The sequence below is a fragment of the Lates calcarifer genome, linkage group LG20 (assembly GCF_001640805.2).
Source record: "Lates calcarifer isolate ASB-BC8 linkage group LG20, TLL_Latcal_v3, whole genome shotgun sequence".
Taxonomy (NCBI): domain Eukaryota; kingdom Metazoa; phylum Chordata; class Actinopteri; family Centropomidae; genus Lates; species Lates calcarifer.
Window position 1 is genome coordinate 9983413 of NC_066852.1, and position 21844 is coordinate 10005256.

The 21844-nt window shown below is 38.8% G+C and overlaps 1 protein-coding gene across 3 annotated transcripts; it reads right to left on the reverse strand.

Annotated features, from left to right (window-relative positions):
• Positions 1 to 271: 271 nt before the first annotated feature.
• kcnip1b (Kv channel interacting protein 1 b) lies at positions 272 to 21763 on the reverse strand. Of its 3 annotated transcripts, none has more exons than XM_018692492.2 (8): positions 20857 to 21763; positions 5634 to 5758; positions 3851 to 3920; positions 3700 to 3770; positions 3477 to 3584; positions 3291 to 3395; positions 2517 to 2579; positions 272 to 1880 (listed from the first exon to the last, which is right to left on the reverse strand). In XM_018692492.2, exons 1-8 carry the CDS (start codon positions 20942 to 20944, stop codon positions 1833 to 1835), a joined length of 678 nt encoding a protein of 225 aa, XP_018548008.1. In that variant the 5' UTR covers positions 20945 to 21763; the 3' UTR covers positions 272 to 1832. The 3 variants fall into 3 exon arrangements, with proteins under 3 accessions (XP_018548008.1, XP_018548009.1, XP_018548010.1); XM_018692493.2 differs by lacking the exon at positions 20857 to 21763 and adding an exon at positions 10802 to 11222; XM_018692494.2 differs by lacking the exon at positions 3291 to 3395.
• Between the last annotated feature and the right edge of the window lie 81 nt (positions 21764 to 21844).

Genomic DNA, 21844 nt, shown 5'->3' on the forward strand with positions numbered 1-21844 from the left:
TGTACTCATCGAACCATTCAGAGACTCCTTCTAATGTGACCTGTATAGAAATATCTGCATGTTTTGTTTCTCCACTCTTTTATTTGGGGTTTTCTGATGATTATTTATAAGTGGTCAGGTCCGAAATGATGGTTAAATTATACATTGTGCACAAAATAAATACACATTCATTCACTCACACACACACACACGGGGAGAGAGAGAGAGAGAGAGAGAGAGAGAGAGATTTGTATTCAAGATAGAACAACTGTAAAGTAAAACACCACTCAGCTTAAGAATTTACATATTTATTCTTATGGCTTAGAATGAATTTTCTGTTTGTGAGATATAACAACTTTGTTCCAAACCAAGATATCAGAGACTCGAGGCTGTGATGTCACACAGACGTACCATACAGCAAAGAGCTCCTCCGCTGATGGTAAAAAGAACAGTGATTAATATTTCAGTGCTTAAACTACTACAGCCTAGTGAGTTTTCTATTATGGTGGTGCTTTCAAACACACCCTGACTCACAGGAAAGCGTCTGCAGGCAACAGGCAAGAGTCACCCCGTTCTGTCTGTACCTGCGTGTCAGTGTGACATCACAGATTTGGTTTGGATGGAGGAAGCAGTGCCAAATGTTCACTAATACAGATGGAGCTGTCCTCAGTGTCGTGGAAATATCACATTCCAGAGCTGACAGTCAGTGGCATTTCCCTGCAAGATCAATGGAAACTTTCTCAAACCAGGGTTCATTTCAAATTTTGAGCCAAGCAATCACCGTCTGACTCCTCCTCTGAGATAGATCAATATGGCTGCAACGCACAAATATTTTATAGACATCATCGTTTCCATCTCCAAGTCACACTTAGATCACATGTGCAAATCATGATATTGTTTTTATGATTTCTAGTCTCCTCCTAATTACTCAACATCTTCATTTTGCACTTCATCCAAAGTTTGTACGCATTATTCCACAATACTTTTTTAAAATACATTTTTGACAACACACCGATTTGACCACAATTTGACCACAAGAAGCAAAACAGCGGGTGAAAATATTAAATAATGAATCCACTTCTTCTTTCTTTTCACTAAAGCCTAAGTTCCAACATAGACAGAAAGACAGGCACACATATGCACCATATAAGACCCATGAAATGTACTGATTTGGAATTATTTGACTTTCTATTGAAAGCTTTAGACAGACATTTAACAATAGGCATCTAATTGACTCAGCAGGCAAGCAACAGCCAGGTCAACATAGAAGTACAGGGGAGGTCACTGTAACAGTGTAACCAATACATGACATTTGAAGTATGCCATACCTGTCAGCCACTAGATGCATGAAATAAATATAGAAGTCCTTATGGCCAAATTCCCATTGCAAATCTGACAACTTTTTGGAGATAAAATAAAAAGCTCTTGCAAAAGCATGCAATTATGTTTTGGCAAAAAAGAACATCTTTTGGGAAAGAAAAGCAAAAATAGTTTGGCTGGTTGAACAAATAGCTCTTCAGTGGTTGGCAGCAGCTCTGTAACACAGGAGCATCTGTATCTTTCACAGGCCAATCTTCAAGACAGGACTGAGAGAGGCGTGTTTATGTCCAAGTCTGTCACATCAGTCACTTTGTACTGTGTGGTGAAACTCCACAGGGAAGGCTAAAAGCGATCCAGTCCAGTCCCTTCATTCAAGTCTCTGTGGGGGTTTACCAGCTGTATCCAGACCACAGCTGGATACGACGGGAGGAGGGAGGAGAGACTGGATGTATTGCACATATGCATCCACACACACGCACTCACACCAAGCCCTCTCATTTTCCATGTCTTCATCTCCATCACCTCTGCTTGCCCTACATCACGTTCTCAAACAGCTGCATGGATCTCATCATGGTTTCATCCTGAGAAGAGAGAAGACAAGTGAGTAAAGAATTAACACTGTGCTATCACTATATATAGTAATGTATATTCATAAGCTGCATGAAGACAGCAGATCTCATATGCAAAGAACAGTAATTCATTAGTCTTTGTAAGTGTTTCTGGAGGAGGTGTTGATATTTATATCTATTTTCTTTTCATATATATGTATATATGTGTATGTGTGTGTGTGTGTGTGTATTTCTGTGCTGTCAGCAGTTTTCACTGAGCCCTCAGTGTGTGTGTGTGTGTGTGAAAGTGTGGAGACATGCTCCCTTCACTTAATAAAGACTGTGAGATGTGGTTGACAGCTCTAAAAGCTGTTAAGTAGACCTTTCAGCTTGCTAGATTTTTTAAAAAATATACACAGTTCCCTAAACTCAAGAATAAACTTCTTTGCTTAAATAAAAAAAAATATATTCTTATGTAACAAATGTGTTTTAGAACAGGGATCATTTCTCATTTCATCATTTCATTTTCTTCTACTGTAACTGGGTGTGGTTTATACCAAATGCTTCTTGCTTTGGCTCTCTAAAGTTGGCAGCATACAGTTAAATATTCCCATTTCATTGTTATTACAGAAGAAATGAAGACAACCAGAGATGTAGAACAATACATACCTCCTGGCAGGCTATAACAAACTCCTCTAAAGTCACCACTCCATCTTTGTTTTTATCCATTTTCTGTTAAAAACAGAACATAACATGGATCACAAAGACCATTCGATTAAATGAAAATATGATAAAATATTATTCAGTTGTAGTGGCAGTATGTTTTTTGTGATCTTGTGTTGCAATGAACTTTGCATCAGAATCAGACTTTATTGCCAAGTAAGTTTGCACATACAAGGAATTTGTCTCGGTATATTGGTGCTAAAGAACAGTGATAGTAAATAAAGACAGATATAGAGAAGTAGAAGTAAGGCTAAGGAGCAGAAAGAGCAACAAGTAAAAACTATATTTACAAGGAACAGTGAGGAACAAGTGTAGAGTGCAAAATAACAAAACACAACGTGCACTAACACACAGAGGCAGCCATCTGCGGCACCATCTTGTCAATCATGCAAAAACTGTAGGAAACTGTACTAACTGGAGGACAATACAGAGAATGACTGTAGCCGGTAAAGCTGCCATGGATCACAGGGATTGGGATTGCCAATGATATAAAACTTTATAAGCCTTATCTGAAAACTTATAGTATGTGCAAAAAGTCTCAGTAAAGGCAGAGAGGTTCATTTAGGAAAGTAGTGGAGAGTGACAAGCCACATAATCAAGTCAGGTTGTTTTACAAGGTGTGTAAATGTAATTGCTTTAAACTCAATCACCTGTCAAATGTTGACAGTGGCAGGCTAATAATGGCTTTTATGTTAATTTCATATTCATTTTATATCTAACCTGAAAAAAGGCATCCACATGCTGCTGTGGGACATCTCCCTTCAGTGCAGGGTAGGTGTACTTTCCCATCATGTCATAAATGGCCCTCACAATCTCAGTCATTTCCTGGAAGAAATGAAGACTGTGGTGAGACACAGACTGACACAGAGACAAAACACTGTATAAACTGTGACAGCACAGTCTCACCTCTCTGTTTATGTATCCATCTCTATTAATGTCATACAGGTGAAATGTCCACTCCAGCTTTTCCCTCAGGGTCCCCCGCAGCAGAATAGACAACCCCATTACAAAGTCCTGGCAGCAATGGAAAAGAATAGAGGAACAGGACAGAATCAGATTCTGAAAGCATAGTGTTAAATGATATTTTACATAAATGCAATTACAAAGGATTCTTTTTTTTTTTTTTTACCTTAAACTTGATGGAGCCATTATTTGTAGTGTCAAACGCATTGAAAAGATAATGTGCATACATGCTTGCATCTGAAACACAAAAATGAATGTGTAAGATTTTCTGTCAAAAAGCTCCCCAGAGAGAGAGATTCAAAAACGTTGCACTTTACCTCCATGAGGAAAGAACTGTGCATAAATGTGTTTAAATGTCTCCTCATTTACCACTCCACTTGGACATTCCTGTGGAAGAAATAAATGAAATTAAGGTTAAGGATTTTTTTCTTTTTGTTGTCAAGGAGAAGTGTGCAGTCCAAGTCACTTGATCTTTATCATATATTCGTCAATGGAATATCTTCTGTCTCAAACATATTTTAGCATGTTAGCCAGCTTTGGCATGCTAACATTTGTTCATTTGTAACATTTTATTATAATGTTATTCTGACACAGTACTGTGCAAAGGTTTTAGGCACTGTAGATATTTTTACTCTTATCCTTCATCAGTACCATCAGGGGGGTGTCTGATCAGTCCCAGATTAATTCTGCAGCAGAATCACAGATTCCACAGTCAGTGTCACAAAGAACTGTCCTCAGAGACCAGAAGAACAGGGAGTCCTGCAACAGATGGTCTGACCCCTCCCCCCGATCTCAATATCTCAGAGTCAGTCTGAGATTACATGAAGAGACAGAGGACACTGAGACAGCCTAAATCCACAGAGGAACTGAGGCAACTTCTCCAAGATTCTGGAACAAACTACCTAAGTACAGGTGTACTGAGGAGAACTGGAGCTGTTTTAAAGGCAAAGTGAGGGGAGGAGGGGGGTCACGGGAAATTTAGACAAGGAAGAGACAAGGAAAAATTTGTTTTTTTCAGTTTACTGCACTTTGCATGAGGTTAATTGATAAATAAAAATGAATCGTGGGATTATTTTTTGGCAGCATCCTCACTTTACCATTAGAGCCTAATAAACTGCCTAAAAGTTTGGCACAGTACTGTAGTTCCCAGAGCTTGTTTATAGCAAGGTCTTCAGTTTGGAATACATGAGTAACAATTTAAGACTGAGTTTTAGGAAAGAAATGCTGCTACTGAATTATTAGCCATGCTAGCAGCATGTGGCTCTGTGGATAGCTCATTTTGGTTTAGACTGAAATATCTACAGAACAAGATTCCCATAAATCATCTACAGACATTCTACTGACATCTGTGATCCCCTGACTTTTCATTTCACACCACAGTGAGTTTGATTTTGTATGACTGTACGCCTTGCTGTTAATTTTGGTACAGATACTGGCTACGGAGGCCCACGAGTGTCACAGTATCAGTAGTAAAGCATTTCTTTGACTAATAACTAATTGTGTATAATAACAAGCATAATAACAATTATGGGTATTAATACATTTTCTTAATGTGTCTAATTCATGAATCTATAACTAAATATGCTATATTAAGAAGCAGTTCATTATTCATTATATTCTATATTCTTATTAATTTTATTCATTATATTTCAATCAGCAATAAAAAAGATGAATTATAAAAACAATCCACAAACAACATATAAATCCATCAATAAATGGTTCAAATTAAAAATGCATTAAAGAATTCAGAAATAAATGATGGAATTAAAAAATCGATTTGAAAATGCAGTTGAAAAAGGAATAAATGGATCCACAAATTAAATTAAGAATACAGATCTTAATCAGACATCTAAAAGGGCAATTTCCTTTCTCATTTGCATTCCCATTTCCTGGCTACTTTCCCTTTTCTTATTAGCTGTTTGATTTGCTCAGTCAGTTGGCCTCTCTATTTAGCCTTTCTGTGCCACTCTGGCCCTTGTGCTGGTAAAATGCCATGGGATAGTGTCTTTTCATCTGGGTTAAAGTTTTACTTTGTCCAATACCAAACACCTGCAAAACTCTGACAACATTCCCACTAGTATAAAATGAGTGTGTGATTACATTCTTGAATCCACGATAGAGGATCTGCAGCTCCTGTTTGGTGAAATTAGTTTGGGCCTCCAGTTGCTCAAGACCCTCTGGCCTGTGACACACCATCGTCATCTCGAGCTCGTCATCTGTTTTATCTACAGTGAAGAGAAAGAGATGGAGAGATAGCCAGATATATATTTATTACTCAGGTTCGTGTCAAGACCTTTACGATTCCTGTTTAACATATGCTCTCTCCAATCTTGGAAATATAAAAACTGTAATATACAGGAAACTGACAACTCAGCGAAGCTTGAGAATGTTAAGTCGGCAGGAAACATATCAAGAATCTGATTAGACAGCAGAAAAGAGCGTTTATGGAGGTAGCAAGTAAAGCAGCAGATGAATAAGGCAGGAAGAGATTCACAAAGAGGTAGAAAGAGAGAAAAAGATGGATTTAAGAGGAACTACATGGTCTTGACAAATAGATTCCCCCTTAGGAGTTGAGGGACTTTATTAATGGCAACACGGTGCTGAGTATTGGCTGCTGTGGAGACGGATGGTGGTTAATGATGTGGAGAGTGTCTGGTTCTGCTGTGGGCAAGGGTTTGTCACTGTGACTGTCTCCAGCCACAGGGCAATGCTAACATCCCGACATCCGACTGAGCACGCACAGTGCACACACAACTGAGTTCACAAACATGAGCAAATATCCAGGAGAAAACAGTCACATAAGTTCTCTGTGGAAGTCTGGTTGATGTGTTCACCGGCAGCAGCAGACCTTTTGAAAACATGGTGAAGAAATAGAAGCCTGGAGCCTCATATTGGTGCAGTAGAGCAGCATATTTACACATGGCGGTCGCTGTAACTTGCGTGTTTGTTCATATCTCCCTAACCGGGCCCAGAGATACAAGCAATATATTTTGCTTTTCTCTGAGACAAAGTTGTATTTTATGCTTTATCCCATTAATTCCACAATGAAAGCTGACCAGCAATACATTAACGACATGACAAATGTTCACATATATGCAAGCACGCTCTGCTGTCGCTGTGTCAGCATCAGTCTCAGTCAGCCGTTGAGAAAAGGAGATTAAATTGAATATAACACTCCTGCTTTTTTTGGATAGCGAGGATGACTCATTTCATTGCATCCCATTCATCAGCGGTGTCAAGATTTATCCTCAATACTGAAACTGTATCTTGAATCATGCATCATCTGCCAGAGGTGATTTTGGTTTCAATTTTATATCAATCACCCTGCTGGTCATCCACTTTCTTAGCAGTTCCCAGTAGAGAACAATAAATTCTAATGGTAAGATCTAATTAGCTGCATTAGTTTCCTTGTATAAGAATAATTGCCTCTATATCTTTGAATGAATCTCTGTTTGGATCCTGTTACATTTCAGATTCAATCCAAGCCAAATGGCCACCAACTGTGTTCACTCACTGTGACAAACATGTTCAAGTCTACATATACTATATATAGGTGACATACAACACTTGTGAAGCTACCCTATAGCTTAATGCTGATCTAGAAGTAATATGACATAATAGAAATAATATTTTGAAAGCTATCTTGTGGCTAGCATGGCAAATTATAACACAGAGAGATAATATTTTGGCCATTTTAAGACATTTATTTTGAAATTCGCTAATTCTGAGAAAGATATGTTTCCCCACAATACAGTTGTTGTCTTCTTAGGCTGTATTTCCTGAAAGTCTTTTCTACTGAATGCTGAAATAGTGTGGAATATTTACTGTCAGTAATCTGTCTGATCATATGTAGTCATGTGTTGCTTTCTCTCAATCTTCCATCCTTCCATCTTCCCCTGAGCTCCTGTTGAGATCTCCCTGACTGCTGTTGTCATGGAGATAGACAGCCATGATAAATGTGAACAGTGGTGGGTATACTGGGTGAACTTGACTTAAAAAAAAAGGTGTCAAACACAAACTGTACATTTATTTTCCCTGTGGATAAAAATCTTTCATCACATGACAACAAAACAACAAATGTACTGTTTTTTTTTTTTTTGCCCTAAGCGTGTCTTTCTGCCAGGCTGCCTTGCCTTTTCTCCAAATGCAGAGGTGTGATCAGAAACAGATGAAATCAAACGAAGGTGAGAAAAGGAAACAGGCAGAGGTGTTGATCAGGAGAAGGGTGAGACATTGAGAATCGGGAGGAGAGAAAAAAAGGAGGGAGGAGGTGGCAGAGGGAGTGTGAAGAAAAAAAGAAGAGGAGAGAAGGAGAACAACACGTGGCAGAATGGGATTTGGAGCACAATATGTTTGGAGCACATAAAAAAGAGAAATTGGATTTAGTGGAAGACAAACACAATACTATTGATCTCAGAGGCATGCTGAGAAAATGGACATTGATTTTGAATTTAGATTTTATGAGTAACCTATGGCCATTTAACCGCGTGAGGATTACACTTACTGATAATAAAAATCTTACCAGATGAAAAAAAAAAGATGATTACCAGATGAAAACTAACAATATTCAAGCAGAGAAATGCTGCAGCCATTCCCAGTGTTGATTGCTTCTATGCAAGGCAGGGAGTCTTGATTTAAATGACGCAACAGCTGCTCTGCACATAAACATTCATCAGCATGTACCGGGGGGTGGGTGGGTGTTACATGAGGAGGTGATGGAGATAATTAGAGGAGTGTGTCAGGCAGGTGGTGATTTTACAGACAAACGTCAGCTCTGTTATACTGTTAGTGACAGCCGCAACTGCTGCAGGTCCAAGTGTTCATAACAGATTGGATTCAGAGAGATTTGCTGGTGTGCACTGTGAAGGGTGTACCAGGATGTTTCATTACAGAGCACCACCACATTACCCTGTTGTAATTATAATCTCGGTATCAGAACAGTGCAAATGTAAGACAAGTTGTCGGGGTAGTTCATCACAACTTGCAACATCACAAGTTTGTTTGCGGGTACACGGGCTTGTTAAAAAGTTCTGCATGGTCTGTCTCTGTTTCGCCCCTCTCTTTTTGACAGGCAAGTATTTCCCCTTTGCTACCTTACCACAATATTATTGCTTCTTATTTGCTTCCTTGCCCAGAATTTAGCGAGAAGATTGATATATCACTCTCATGTCTATATAGTAAATATGAAGCTATAGCCAGAAGCTGCTTAGCCTAGCCAAGCGTGAAGACTGGAAATAGAGGGAAACAACTGGGCTGACTCTGTCCAAAGGTAACAACATCCACCCACAGGTCTGTTAACAGCTTTCAAAGTAACAACTCATATCTTGTTTGTTTAATCCAATAACTTCCTGGAGTCGAGTCAAATTTTATTCGTTTAACCCAATATCACAAATTCTGCTGGCTGCCTCATGGTGACAAGACACCAGGGATTCACTGTACTCTGCCAAGAAATAGTCTGGTACAACCCCTCCCACCCCATAAATTCATGGGTCATTTTAACCCTTTCCTTTTTGTACAGATTAAATAAGGAGAATATTAAGTACCATTTAGTGAGGTGTAGATATGGTGGTAGGTGGATTTTGTCACCTTTGGACCGAACCAGGCTAGCTGTATCACATCAGAAACATATTGATCCTCTGACCTAACTCTCGTCGAGAAAGTGAGTAAGTGTTTTTTTTCTCAAAATGTATAACTATATAAATATAACTATTCCTTTAACTTCTAACAAGAAATTTTGCTCAGAAAGTTGTTTCAGTAGGATTCTCCTTTAAATTCATGTCATGAAACAACACCAGCTGTCGCTTTAAAATCTTCAGCAGTGACTTTATTCTGTTATGATTCTTGTAAAGCTAGACATCACAGATGTACCCACCATACTGCTGACATACACACTAAAATGGCCAGTGACACAAAAAGCAGCCAAAAATGATCAGGCACGTTTTTCAAAAAGATTTTGGCTAGTTTATGACTAACGGTTTACAATAGTGTATTGTATGTATGTAGCTCTCCATCTCTCTTGGATCATGCTTTGACCTACCTCTCTGCTCTGTTTCTTGTGTTGCTGTGAGACTTATCTTCCTTCCTGCAGATGAATAGTCTTATCTATCTTGTCTTATGTTACGTACCTCTCCATGGCTGGCACCATAACACAAACTTTAATCAAGCTAAAATATAAACAAACAAAAAAAATAAATAAATAAATAAATAGGTTGACCCCTGTACATTTTTTCATCAGCTTTTGAGAGGCTTTTATCACAAGGTCGAGTAAAAACAAATACAGCACATCACCCTCTTGTGGGGTGTTACCTCCACTGTCAGAGAGTAATTACTTTGTGTGCTGGTTCATCTATTTTATTTCTATCTCATGCTGCTATTAATTCATCATTCATCCTGGCTGAGTATTGTTCACACTCTCCTCTTATGCCCCTACAACCCAGTCTCCATGACAACAGGCTTCTCAAGCATAAGGCCAGGGAGATATGATATGTGAGCTGCGTGTTAATTCACATGCTCTTGCCTGAACCCTCATTCGCTCCCCGTTTCTCTTTGGCTCACACACACACACTTCCAACAGGCACAGACACACACAGAAAACACACACAGAAAATCATAGAGGCAGAGGCAGTGATTTTGCTCTCTAGTTGTTTTCAAGGACATCCTACTATAATCTCTCCTTCATGACCACAGTATGTGTGTTATACCTCACACCTCAGCATCAGTGGAGGACTTGTATCGCTTAATCCTTCACACTTCTGCCACCATTCATCCTCAGCCAGGATGAATGATGAATTAATAGCTTCCTCAAGCGTATATTACATTTTAATTAAAAAACAATTGCTGTTTTTTTTTTTTTTTCTTTTCTTTTCGTTTTTTTCATACTCCATACTAAAAAATAGCATCAGGCTGCATAATACACTTAATATGTACATGCCATTTAGTACCATTTACTTACATGTATGTAACATTTGCTAAATGCATTACAATGTCTATTTTTGCTGTTTTCTGACTGACTTCCTAGTTCAATATTTCACTCTACAGAAATATGGCAAACATGAATATTTTTGCTATATAATATTATGTTAAATGTGCATGTGTGCAACACATAGAAAATAATATAGAAACAAGCACATCTTATGAGTTGAAATTGGTTCAAATTCTTAACAGAATGCTTTCTCTCTTTCTTTTTGTTAAGGTGAATTCTCTCAGTTTAGTCTAGCTTTCTGTTGCTCTTTTGTCTCTCCATCTGTTTCTGACCAACGTTGACGTACCTCGGGATGGTCTTCTCTGCTTGGTTTGCATGGTCAAAGTGCCCACCACTGCACCCATGTTGTCACCGTGGAAACCAGCCTGGTCAAACAAGCCACAGAGTAAATAGTCCGCTATTTATTTCACGATTTTGTTGCCCTGTCGTTTTGTCTTTATCTGCCTCCGCGGCTCTGTATCTTAAAGGGGCTTTGCCCCTGTTCTGTCTTCTCACTGGTTTCAGATCTGTCACTGAGGGACGGCTCTCTTCTTTGAGCTGATTCTCTTGGATTTCTGATCTCTTTCTCCCAACACACACACATGAGCTGCTCCTGCCTTTCTGCGCCACTCCCTCTGTTCTGTGCCTCACTCTACTCATCTGTCAGCCTTTCCCCCTCTTTCTAGTTCCCTGCTCATGCCCTCATGTTATTGTGGAGTGCTGGTAACTGATGCAGTACTCAGTAATAGCACTACTGACAAGTGAATGGGAGCAGATGGAGGACATTCGTTTAAAGCTGACACATCTCAGTGGACTACATTCTAACCATCTATTCTTATTTTCTTCTTTCTTTAATCATTACTTATCTGTCTTTTTGCTCCCTCTAACACAAGCACACACACACACACACACACACACACACTTACATAGCTCAGCCTAATTCTTAATGATGACTTCAGTCTGATACCACTTCTTCACAGAGCACGGTTTGTACCATAATGAGCATGTAGATATATATTAGCTGTGAAGCCTGTCCACTGTGTGTGTGTGTGTGTGTTTGTGTGTGTGTTGATTTACCACGGTAAAATGACTAGATGTTTTCCTCTCTCTCTTATTCTAATGTGGACAATAGAGAATTACATTTTTTTTTCACTGTGGTTCAAACAAGAACATTAGTGTGTTTAATGGTGTTGATGAATATTCATGGAACAGCTTCAATTTAAGAAAATTAGACTGTGCATTTGGGGGAGGAAAGCTGTGGGAGTGAGTAATGTTTATTTCCCTACGAGTGCTGAGCATTAGATCGAGTTTCTGGATGCAGAAGTAAATGATAATGAGTTTTTTCTGCTTAAACAATATCACTCATAGTGGTAAAGAGCAACTAATGAGAAAAAATATATCTACGGCAGGATACTCCTGAGATCCGTCTTCAGAAGTGATCTGTTATTTGACATGATTTCAGTGGTTCTCTGAAGGACTCAGCTGAGAATTAAATTCACAACTATTTAAAGCAAGTTAAGACATTTTTAAAGCAGTTTATGTGACATGTGTACAAAAGGCATGTGGTGAAGTAGACAGAAAATGTGGATGTCCTTTTAAATATTCCACTGGCTGCAGACCAGAAATGTAAATGCTCCCTCCGCCTCACCTATTCTTTGCATATATGTGACAGCTTCAGAGAACCTCTCTCAGTTTAAAAAATTCATGCACTGCCATTTTTCCAATGCCATTTCAGCTTCCTTGTTTCTTGAAAGTTACGTTCTCCACCTCATCAGAGTGAGAAGAAAAAAGAGGAAAGGCCATGTGAAGGGAGTGTGAAAGCAAAAATACAGAAAGAAAATCAGGTATACAGTGTATTGCACCATGAGTTTAAGAGTCTAAACTCTGTAGTTATTCATAAATTCAGTATTTATTCCCTCTTAGTTATGTAAGCCTTGAAAACTAGCCTGTGTTTGTCTACCCCGTTTGAATAGCCGGGGACTGCACGGCACTAAGTATGCAGGTCAAGTGAAGTTGTGTGCATGTGTGTGTGTGTGTGTGTGTGTGTATACGCGCGTGTGGTTTGCTGTGGGCAGTCACGTGATAGCCAAGGTGGAACCGAGGTAAGAACTTAACTTAGCATGCACTAATTAATTAAACATAAAGTCATGCATAATTCTAATAAATATACATCTCTCTCACGCTACGTGTTCTACCTTTTCTTAGCCACACTTTTCCCTTTTGCATCCCATGTTCCTCTGTTCAAATGTTGTCAAATATTACCTTTTCTCCTTTACAGATCATTTAACACAGATGCAACTCATGCAGTGCTGTCCCGGCATTTTCCTATCAAATATTCATTACTCTTACTTCCTGGAAAAAATCTGCATAGTGACTTCATCTCAGACAGGGAAGCATGAATAAAAATTCAAAGTGCTGTCACAGATGTTTGAACAATCCTCCCTCCCCGTCTGCTCCTCCTTTGACAAATAGAAATAAGCCTCCAGATACGCACATAAAAACACACTTACAGATGGAGACTTAAGTATTCAGATAACTATAAGTGACCCCGTGTAATCCCTGTGACAGATGTTTGCCATCTGGAACTGCCTTTCTGCACCATATCACCCTGCACTGTGACACGCGCCAAGGACACTGCGCTGCAGCCTGACTCCATAATCTCTTCATTATCTTTTCACCACCTCATGAGCTGCATAAGTCAGCTTACACCCGCCAAGAGACAGGACTCACCACACACAACTGTGTTAGGTGCTGAAAAGGTGAAAGATTAATAGAAAGAAGATGTGTACCACCCCCTATTGTGATTTCCAAGTGTAACTCACATTTTCTTTTGTATATTCTGTATATTATATTAATATCTCACTTCACATTTATGATATGAGCATGAAATTCAGAGCCTTATTGATCTACAGATGCATGACTGCATGACTTTCCTTTCCACTGACTTGCTCATTTTTATGTCTCAGTGTCTTCCAACCTCTCACTCTCCTGCAGCATTCATCTTTTATTTGCTTTTGTGAAATACTACAAGAATTCGTAAAAAGCCGTTCAATTCATTCATCACATAATTCTAGGTAAGCTGAAGACACCCCAGCTCTGACTGAAACCATTCTGTAAATTTTATGAAATGCAATAACACTTTTTTGGCTCAGGAAATAATATTTGGAAGGAGAAAGTACAGTTTAACAGAAACTGCTGAATCTGAGTGGACATTTGTTTTCCCTCCTCTCTGGCATGAGATGGCTTTTTTCAGAGCTGATGAGTGGTTCTAGTTTGGTTATGCAAGAGTTAGCATCATTTAATTATTTCATCTCTACTTCACCTTAACATTTTCATTTCTAAGCTCCATATTAGAGCTAATTGTGCTTTAGGAGATGACTAAGAGAGGGCAGATGGGGCTACAGGATGAATCAGTGCACATCTGGATGGCTACAGTTTTTGAATATTGTATAATACCTCTCTATTTTTGTGGTCCCCATAGAGAAAGGAGACAATTTTGGAATGGCCTGTATTTATAGTCTCATGTGATGTAAAGCTATCAGTGCAAATGTAGACATATGAATCAACTGAGCTACTTATCAACTGTAAACACCAAGAGATAATCTTCATTAAACTTCATGAGCTGTTTTCCTATGTTTGATATTATTGTCATTTTAATACCCTAAGGTGTTGATTTTTGTCTGTTCAGGCAAAATAAGCAAAAGTTTGTGTCATTTGAAATGTACATTGTCACATTGTCAATATTTATCAATAAGGTTTATGAGCCCTTCCTGCAATAGACCAAAGATCTGTCCAGGGTATACCCTGTGTCTCCATGACCCTTAAGGATAGCAGTATAGATAATGGATGGAAGTAAGCTTTATGTTAAATCTAATTTCAATTTAAATTTAAAAATTTCAATTTAATAACAAAAAATTGAATCTATATTTTATTTGTATCATTGTCTTGTATTAAAAAGATAATATTTCAGTATATTAAATTGAATTAAATATCTTATATTATCTTCCACACTGTACATTGTCACACAAACATGCTCATGGTGCTCATACTGCAAAGAGCAGTGTCCTCAAAAAACAAGAAAAATATTCTTTGGAAAAATACACCACTGATGCCATCTGATGAGATGGGTTATATTTAGAACACAAAAATGAAAGAAAGCAACTTTTGAAAAACTGAGCAAACACTCTGAACTAACTGTACAGAGAAAAACAGCTGAGGAACATTTGGTCGGTACACAGCACTCACTCCGTTTTTTGAAAGCTTGTGGTGTTGTTCTTTGAACAGCAGGTGGCAGCAGAGTACAATCTTTCCTGTGACACCAACACAAGCACATTTTCCCCTTGACTAAGAACAACATGAACAAAAATCCTAATAGATTAGTGGCAAAAATTAACACAGTGCAACAACAAATGAACATGTAGGTAGAACCTATAGTAGCCTACCACACAACTACACATCACCTAACCATCACCACACTGTTCACTGCATCAAATACCTGCGAGTCAACAGGGGATTCTGTATCTAAACATCAGGTAGTAAAGCAATGAGGCTGGAGAGAATTAACATGGAGAATGAAAAACACACAGAGAGGAGGCAAGCGATAAAAATAAATCTTGAAGAAGGCGGTTACATAAAAGTGTGTAGTGAGGCGATGTAAAAAATTAAAGGCAGAGACACATACTGTCAACTCCTTTTGCTGCAGGAAAAGACAGAGAGAATGAAAGGAGAGTTTTTATGGGGGGGGGGGGGGGGGGGGGGGGGGCAGTTCACTAAAGCAGGTTATTACAGAGTAATTCTGCCATAATTCCAGTCAAAATAGAGCTATGTTAGAGGTGGCCAAGCCACAGATCTGAATCTGCCTCTGCAGTGTGGGACGATGTGACTCTTGCTGCAAGGTTATGCACTTAGAGGACACATGTGACTTGTAATAGCAAGAGACAGGTGCAGCATGAGGCTGGATGACTCCGACTGTTTCCAACAGGACCTGGGTCTACGTAAAAGATGGAGTATAAACAAAAGGACGTGTATCACAGCAGAAACAAACACTGAAATACTCACCTTTTTGGTCTCATCATGAGCCTTTGAATAATGCTACTTTTGCTGAACGGTGGCCACTGTCACTACAAATGAGAGTTGTGTGATAGTGTTAAATGCTTAAATGCAAAGCTGCCGTGACACAAGTGGAGAGGAGTCACAAACTCAGTGCACTGATTCAGTCATGCAGTTACGTAAAACATGCTAATATTTGGTAAAATTAGCCAGTATGAGTTACTGGTCATAGTGCATTTTATGATTTATGAATTAATTAGAAAGAGAATGAATGTATTATTTGGACTAATGTTTATTACAGAAATATTAGAATCAGTGTTTGTAAACCTGTAAGCTGGATTGAACTTTAATATTCAAGTATCAGTTCTTGCTCAAAGTCAGTGGTTTTGTTTTGTCTGACTGTCACATGTGGAAATGTTAACACTTGGGTTAGAAGTAATAGTGTTGATGCTAGCTGCCCAGTGATTCACTGCCAGTGGTAACAAGGAATACTCTGCCACAGTACATGTTTCCATCAAAACTGGATGCTCAGATATGATGTGTGATGTGAACAATGTCCAAATACCAAAGTTTATGTAAACATAAGCTTATTATTACTACAAGGACAGATCACCAGTCTATTGCAGCTGCTAGTGTTTAGAATGAGTACATTCTTTCCTCAAGGACCACCTTGTATACAATGTCTTGGTCAGTGTAGGCGTTAGACATGTCCATGCATGCACATTTTCTGCCTGCAATTAAGGACTTTATCTAAGCCAGGCCTCTGTGATTTCCAATCTACAATTCAAACACACCTCCAAACTTATCAGCCTGACACATTATCAGTCAAATCCCCAAATGAAACCAAGAGCTTTGAACGCTGCCTCAGTGCTTTTCAGTTGTCATATTAAAATAAACTTAAAGCAGCAGTTGCTTGTAACAAACCTTTCCTGCTGTATCAGATTTCTCATGAAATTTCTTTCGTTTGCGAACATGACTATGAATACCTGAGAATAACAGCCAGTGTCAGTCACCTTAAGGCCTGAGGCGTATTATCACCCCCCTCACACACACCCTGTTTCCCCAACTCTGGCACTCTAAGCTTGCAGTGTTCAAGGGTCTGAAGATGGATATACATACTGTACATGCTGCTGAGTTTGTAAATGGAGGATTTTAAAGTTGAACGAGCAGAGTTTTATGGTTCATGTCACTATGTATATAAGTGTGTGCAGGCAAATATGCATGACAAACTGAATGTGTGCTGGAGACGAGGGACTTACATTTCTCAGGCTACCTGACATGCTTGCGTGCGTGAAGCTGAATATGCATGTGTATGCATATTTTCATGTCTTCTTCCATGCATATGATAGCTGCGGCAGAGATGATGCTCTGTGAAACAATTACAAGTTAATTGTGCATAGAAAGGTTTGAATCTGGAGCTCAACCCCAGCCATTATGAAATAATAAAGACTATGTCACGCACACCATAAACCTACATAGTAAGATCAGCTCTTTACATTTTCTTGTTTAAATCGGTCTTATATGCAAAAAGAGTTTTCATAGTGTATTTTTGCTTCATGTCTGCTTCATTTTGCTTCACGACTAAATGAAAGGGAATTTATAACATATAACATATGAAGGTTTTGTGGCTTTGTGGTTGAGAATACTCAGATATATATTATAGACAGGTAATGAATTATGATCTATGATTCATCGATGATTCAAATGTAAATTAAAGCTGGCCGTGCTGCTAATAATCAAAATACAAACTTGAAAACTTGTGTTGTGCACAGTGACAGTTTGGGAGCTAGCAGGGGACAATTTAAGCCTGAAGCCTGTACAATGTTGGTTTACATGCAGGCTTTAAAATATTCATAATCAGCAGATCTAGATGTTGAATTACATTTGACTAAAAAACAAATGCAAATTTTCTGCTATGTTCAACTCAAACTTCAATTATATATGTAAATGTATGTAGACCAAAATGATCTACTTATAAGAAGTGATTTCTAGTATGCTATACCTCACACACCTCTTTACCACCTCTGTATTTATTTACATTTGTGGACAGCATTACAATAGCAGGAGTACAAAATGATGAAATGATAAAATCCCAAAATATCTTTGTCAATGTTCAGTTTTTATTGAGTCTTTTAAAATTTTTTTTGAAGCCTTATTTCGTAGAAATCCTGGACTGAATTGTATTTTATTGTGCAAGGGTTAGTGTTAGTGCGCCCACCCCTTTTAAATCTGCATACAAAAGCTTGGGCATGTTCATCTTGAGATATCAGAGAAACAGACATACATTACACCATGTATTGTTGTGCTGAATTAGAAAACTGTCCACGTTTTCTCTCACATTATCAAGCAAACACTGTTATTCTAAAATGTAAATTATTTCCACTGTGTGTTAAAATGATGCAGTCAGTGAGGCCCCATTTTAGACATTTTAGACAAAACCAGTATTTTGACTAGAGGCACTTAATTAACTCAGTGACTTTTAATTATGGGATTAAATGAAGATACGGCCCTCGTGCTGCCAGATGCACAAGCATCTTAACCTTAAGTAAGAAAAGGTCAGTTCGTTAAGCTGCAATCAGCAAAGCACAAAATAACATTTGGGGAGAGGCAGCAAATATGTGCAGAGGCACAATGTCAATGTCAGTGGCACAAGACGCTCAGTAGAACTCATTAACTACTTATTCTCTGAGGCTGAAGAAAGCAAAATGAATGGCATATACAAATACTGACAGAGAGACAGAGATCACCCTGGAAACAGTTTTCCTCTTTGCGTGTGTGAATCTAATCCTTACTTTACTTTGACAATTAGTCCAAGCATTTGAAGGTTAGCCCATTGCTAAAAGGAGGTTTGGGATTGTTCACATATTTGGTCGTTATATAAAAGGATGGATAGAGCACAGTCTCTCCGTTTTTAGACATTACAGATATGTGGCTGAATTGCATGACCTAGATTGTCAACCCATGCAACCATGAGTAGGCTGTATTATTTCTAGAATAGCACAGTAGCTGACTAAGGCACCAGTTTAGTTTAGAACACATAGGTTCACTCACAGCTGGTGTCATCACATTTCTGCAGTTTTTTGGGTTTTTTTTTTTCTACAGATGCAAGTGATATCAAAGTATATATACAAATAAATACACACACTATAAGTGTTTTTGAGGTTAGAGTCTATAGCTCTACTTGACATCCACATCACAGGTCATGAGGCATAGGTTGTCTGTGAGAGTTTGGTCAGTTGATTAGTATAAAGGTAAAACTGGATGGATTTCCGTATCCTCTGGGAGGCAGTGATATCATTGCTTCTGTCAATCACAAATTCATATGTTTTTGATACAAACTGTAGGAAATAAAAGAATAGGATCAAACATAATATAAGCAAACAGAGTTTAAACAGTGTTCACACAAATAGCTTGCTACCTTTTTCGGTTATGTTTTAGGTTTTGAAAATATACACAACAGACACAGCACACAGGTTTCTTATTTTTTTTGTGGATTTGTTGACATTTCTACATCACATTACCTAGTGTGATTTTTTATTCTTTTATGTGTTTGCGTTGTCAAGTTCCCTGCATTGTTCTGTGGAAAATCAATTCCTGGCAGTGGATGTACTTGGAAATGATTTACAGCTAGACAGTAAGACTATCCAAATGTTTCTGCTTTGGAAAATAAGCAACTAGTGACCACACTTGTATTGGAGGAGACAAATGTTTAACAGAAAATAAATGGAAACGAAGCACTGCCTGCACCTGCACACATTTCTTTTTATGTCATTTATGTGGGTGGGTTTAATTTTAAATTTGTAGCAGATGAGAGATTTTTTTTGGATGTGAGAAGAGTGTTTTATCAGTCGTGGCTGACTTGCAGCTGCACTCTGACTCAGCATTTATTCTTTTGCTGCTGAGGTGAAAACTAACTTTCAAATATGAGATGAGGAAGGTCGCGAGGAGGGAGAGAGCCAGAGCTTTTAACACAACGATGATAAACACGAATCGAGGCTAAGAGTGTATCACAATGTTGCCTTAGGGGTGTGTGTGGGTGACGCAAACATGACCTCATCATTCAGCTCTTAAAGGTGACCATACACGGTTTAAGGAAGTATAAGCGCTTACTGCAGAAACCAGTTCCTTACGTAGGAAACCCTTTCGTGTTTGCACATGATAGTGAATATAATACATTTGTGTGGAAGCTAAATATGGAAAAAGGTAGTAAATTTGTTAGGAAATTTTGAACCAAATAAACCTCTGGACATATTAACACATTATAGTTATCTGGCAATTATATATGTAAAATCATGTGCAGTGATTCTCCAAATTTAGCATCTCCTAAACTTTCTGGCTTGTGAACCTGTAAAGAATTTAATGAATATGACAGTGAGGTCAGTGTACTTCACTGGCCTCTCCAGACAGCAGATCTGAATCCAACAGGATGTGGTGGAACAGATTGGCAGCATGAATGTGCAGCTGAAAAATCTGCAGAAATGATATGATGCATGAACCAGAATCTCAAAGGAATGTTTCTAACATCTTGTGGAATCCATGCCCTAAAACCCTGGGAGGTTCTACCCAATATTAACGTGGTGCTCCTAAAAAAGTGCTTGGTCAGTCCAGGTTATGACCTTGATATGTACATGAACCCACAATTTTGTGCAACAGACAAACCCCAAATAATGCTGTAGGGGTCACAAGGTGGGCCCAGGCTGGGTACCACTGGTTAATCTGTAAAGAATAGACAATTCCCCTGCAATCAGTTACACTGCATTACACTATATCAAACTATTCCGGTGTCCAAAACAACAAGAACAACAACAAGAATTGTGTTGTATTTCCATATCAAACTATATCACATTTGAGAAACTAATACATGAACAAATAGAGGTAATGTTATATTCATATTCTTAGGTCATGAGCTAAAGCTCACAAAGCAAAGGCTCATTATTCTGCTCAAGGTCTGTGACAGGAGACATGACTGTTGATGAATAGTCTGAAATGAATTATATTAGTGGGATGTCTAATTTTGAATCTGATTCAGATCTTATTCATTATTCTAGTGATTACTTCTTTTCAACAGCTCTTGGAAAGGAAACATGAGATCTGAATCAATTCAAAGAGCCCCATTTCCTATCACTACCCATGGATCACAGTTTTTTGGTTTTTCCCTCAAAGATGGAGTATTCATTAAATGTTAGGTGGAGCCCTCTCATAAAACCATATCACATCTAACCAAGTAGACATGAAAAGAGTCATGAACTCTGTAAATGCACATTTTAGTGAAATATCTAAGTGCATCGGTGTTAGGGTAAAAAGCCACACTACCTTTTGTGAGGGTTCCTGAGACCAGTCTCTGCAGGGACTGGATTAATTTGAGCACCCCCTGCCTGCAGCGGCTGGCACAGCCAGCCATCCTGAGGTAGGGGCAGGGGCCAACAGGGCTGAGACTTCACCTGTGAAAATCTGCTTCCTCCAGGATATTTCAAAAAAATCTTTGAACTTGCAAGCGTCTCCACAACGTTCCTGCAGGAGATATTGCTATGGCGCGGGGCCCGACCCTTAATTCAAAGAGGAGTCGTTTTTGTAATATGACATCTCAGGGTGGAGAAAAAAGTAAAAATTGAGATGAATGATAAGTCATATGCAAAATGAAGCTTTTGCAGTGCAGCTTAAGAACAAAACAAAGTGTATTCACCTGCACGTGTACTCTTCCAAACAGTTACACCTGAGTACCTGTTAACTCGTTCAGGTACATTTCACTCAGTCAGTCAGAAAGAGATGCTCACACCCCTAAAGAAAAAAAACACACACACATGCTGCGGTGAAGTTCAGAGGCAGGTATTGCTGGAACGGTCAAAAGAACCAGATAGTTTGAAATGTTAACTGAAATCCAAAATCCAGTCCTGTAAACTTTTAAAAAAGCAAAGTTGTGTTCCTCAGACCAAAATGAGTCACAAGATAAATTATTAAATGGAAGAGTCTTGTGCCCTGGAAGTTCTGGTTGTCCAAGAAAGAGCAGTAAATCTCATCCAGTTCTTCTCCTTTTTTCCCAATTTTTCTGATCACTCCTTTCTTCTCTCCCTCTTTGTCTCGTCCTGTCCTGTCTTGTGGTCTTGTGAGGTGTCAGTTTCTTCCTCCAGTATAGATTTCTGTGTGAGGTTTTCCTCTGAACTGCAGTGGGAGCCCTGCGGCTGTGGTCTATGGAGGAGCTCTGCTCTGGTGCCTCTCAGCAGATCTGTACTGCAGAGAGCGCCAGCAGCTACCACTGTACCCGCCCTCTCTCCTCTAAGCTCCCGCCTCCTGCCTTACATTG

What these genes read in the sequence shown, in the direction of transcription:
- kcnip1b (XM_018692492.2), bottom strand. Translation starts at nt 20,944, where the DNA reads ATGGCTGGCTGTGCCAGCCGCTGCAGGCAGGGGGTGCTCAAATTAATC. An exon ending in CTCAGGAACCCTCACAAAAG is followed by an intron (nt 5,759 to 20,856) that starts GTAGTGTGGCTT and finishes TCTTCACTGTAG; the next exon opens with ATAAAACAGATGACGAGCTC. An exon ending in ATGGCTCCATCAAGTTTAAG is followed by an intron (nt 3,585 to 3,699) that starts GTAAAAAAAAAA and finishes CATTGCTGCCAG; the next exon opens with GACTTTGTAATGGGGTTGTC.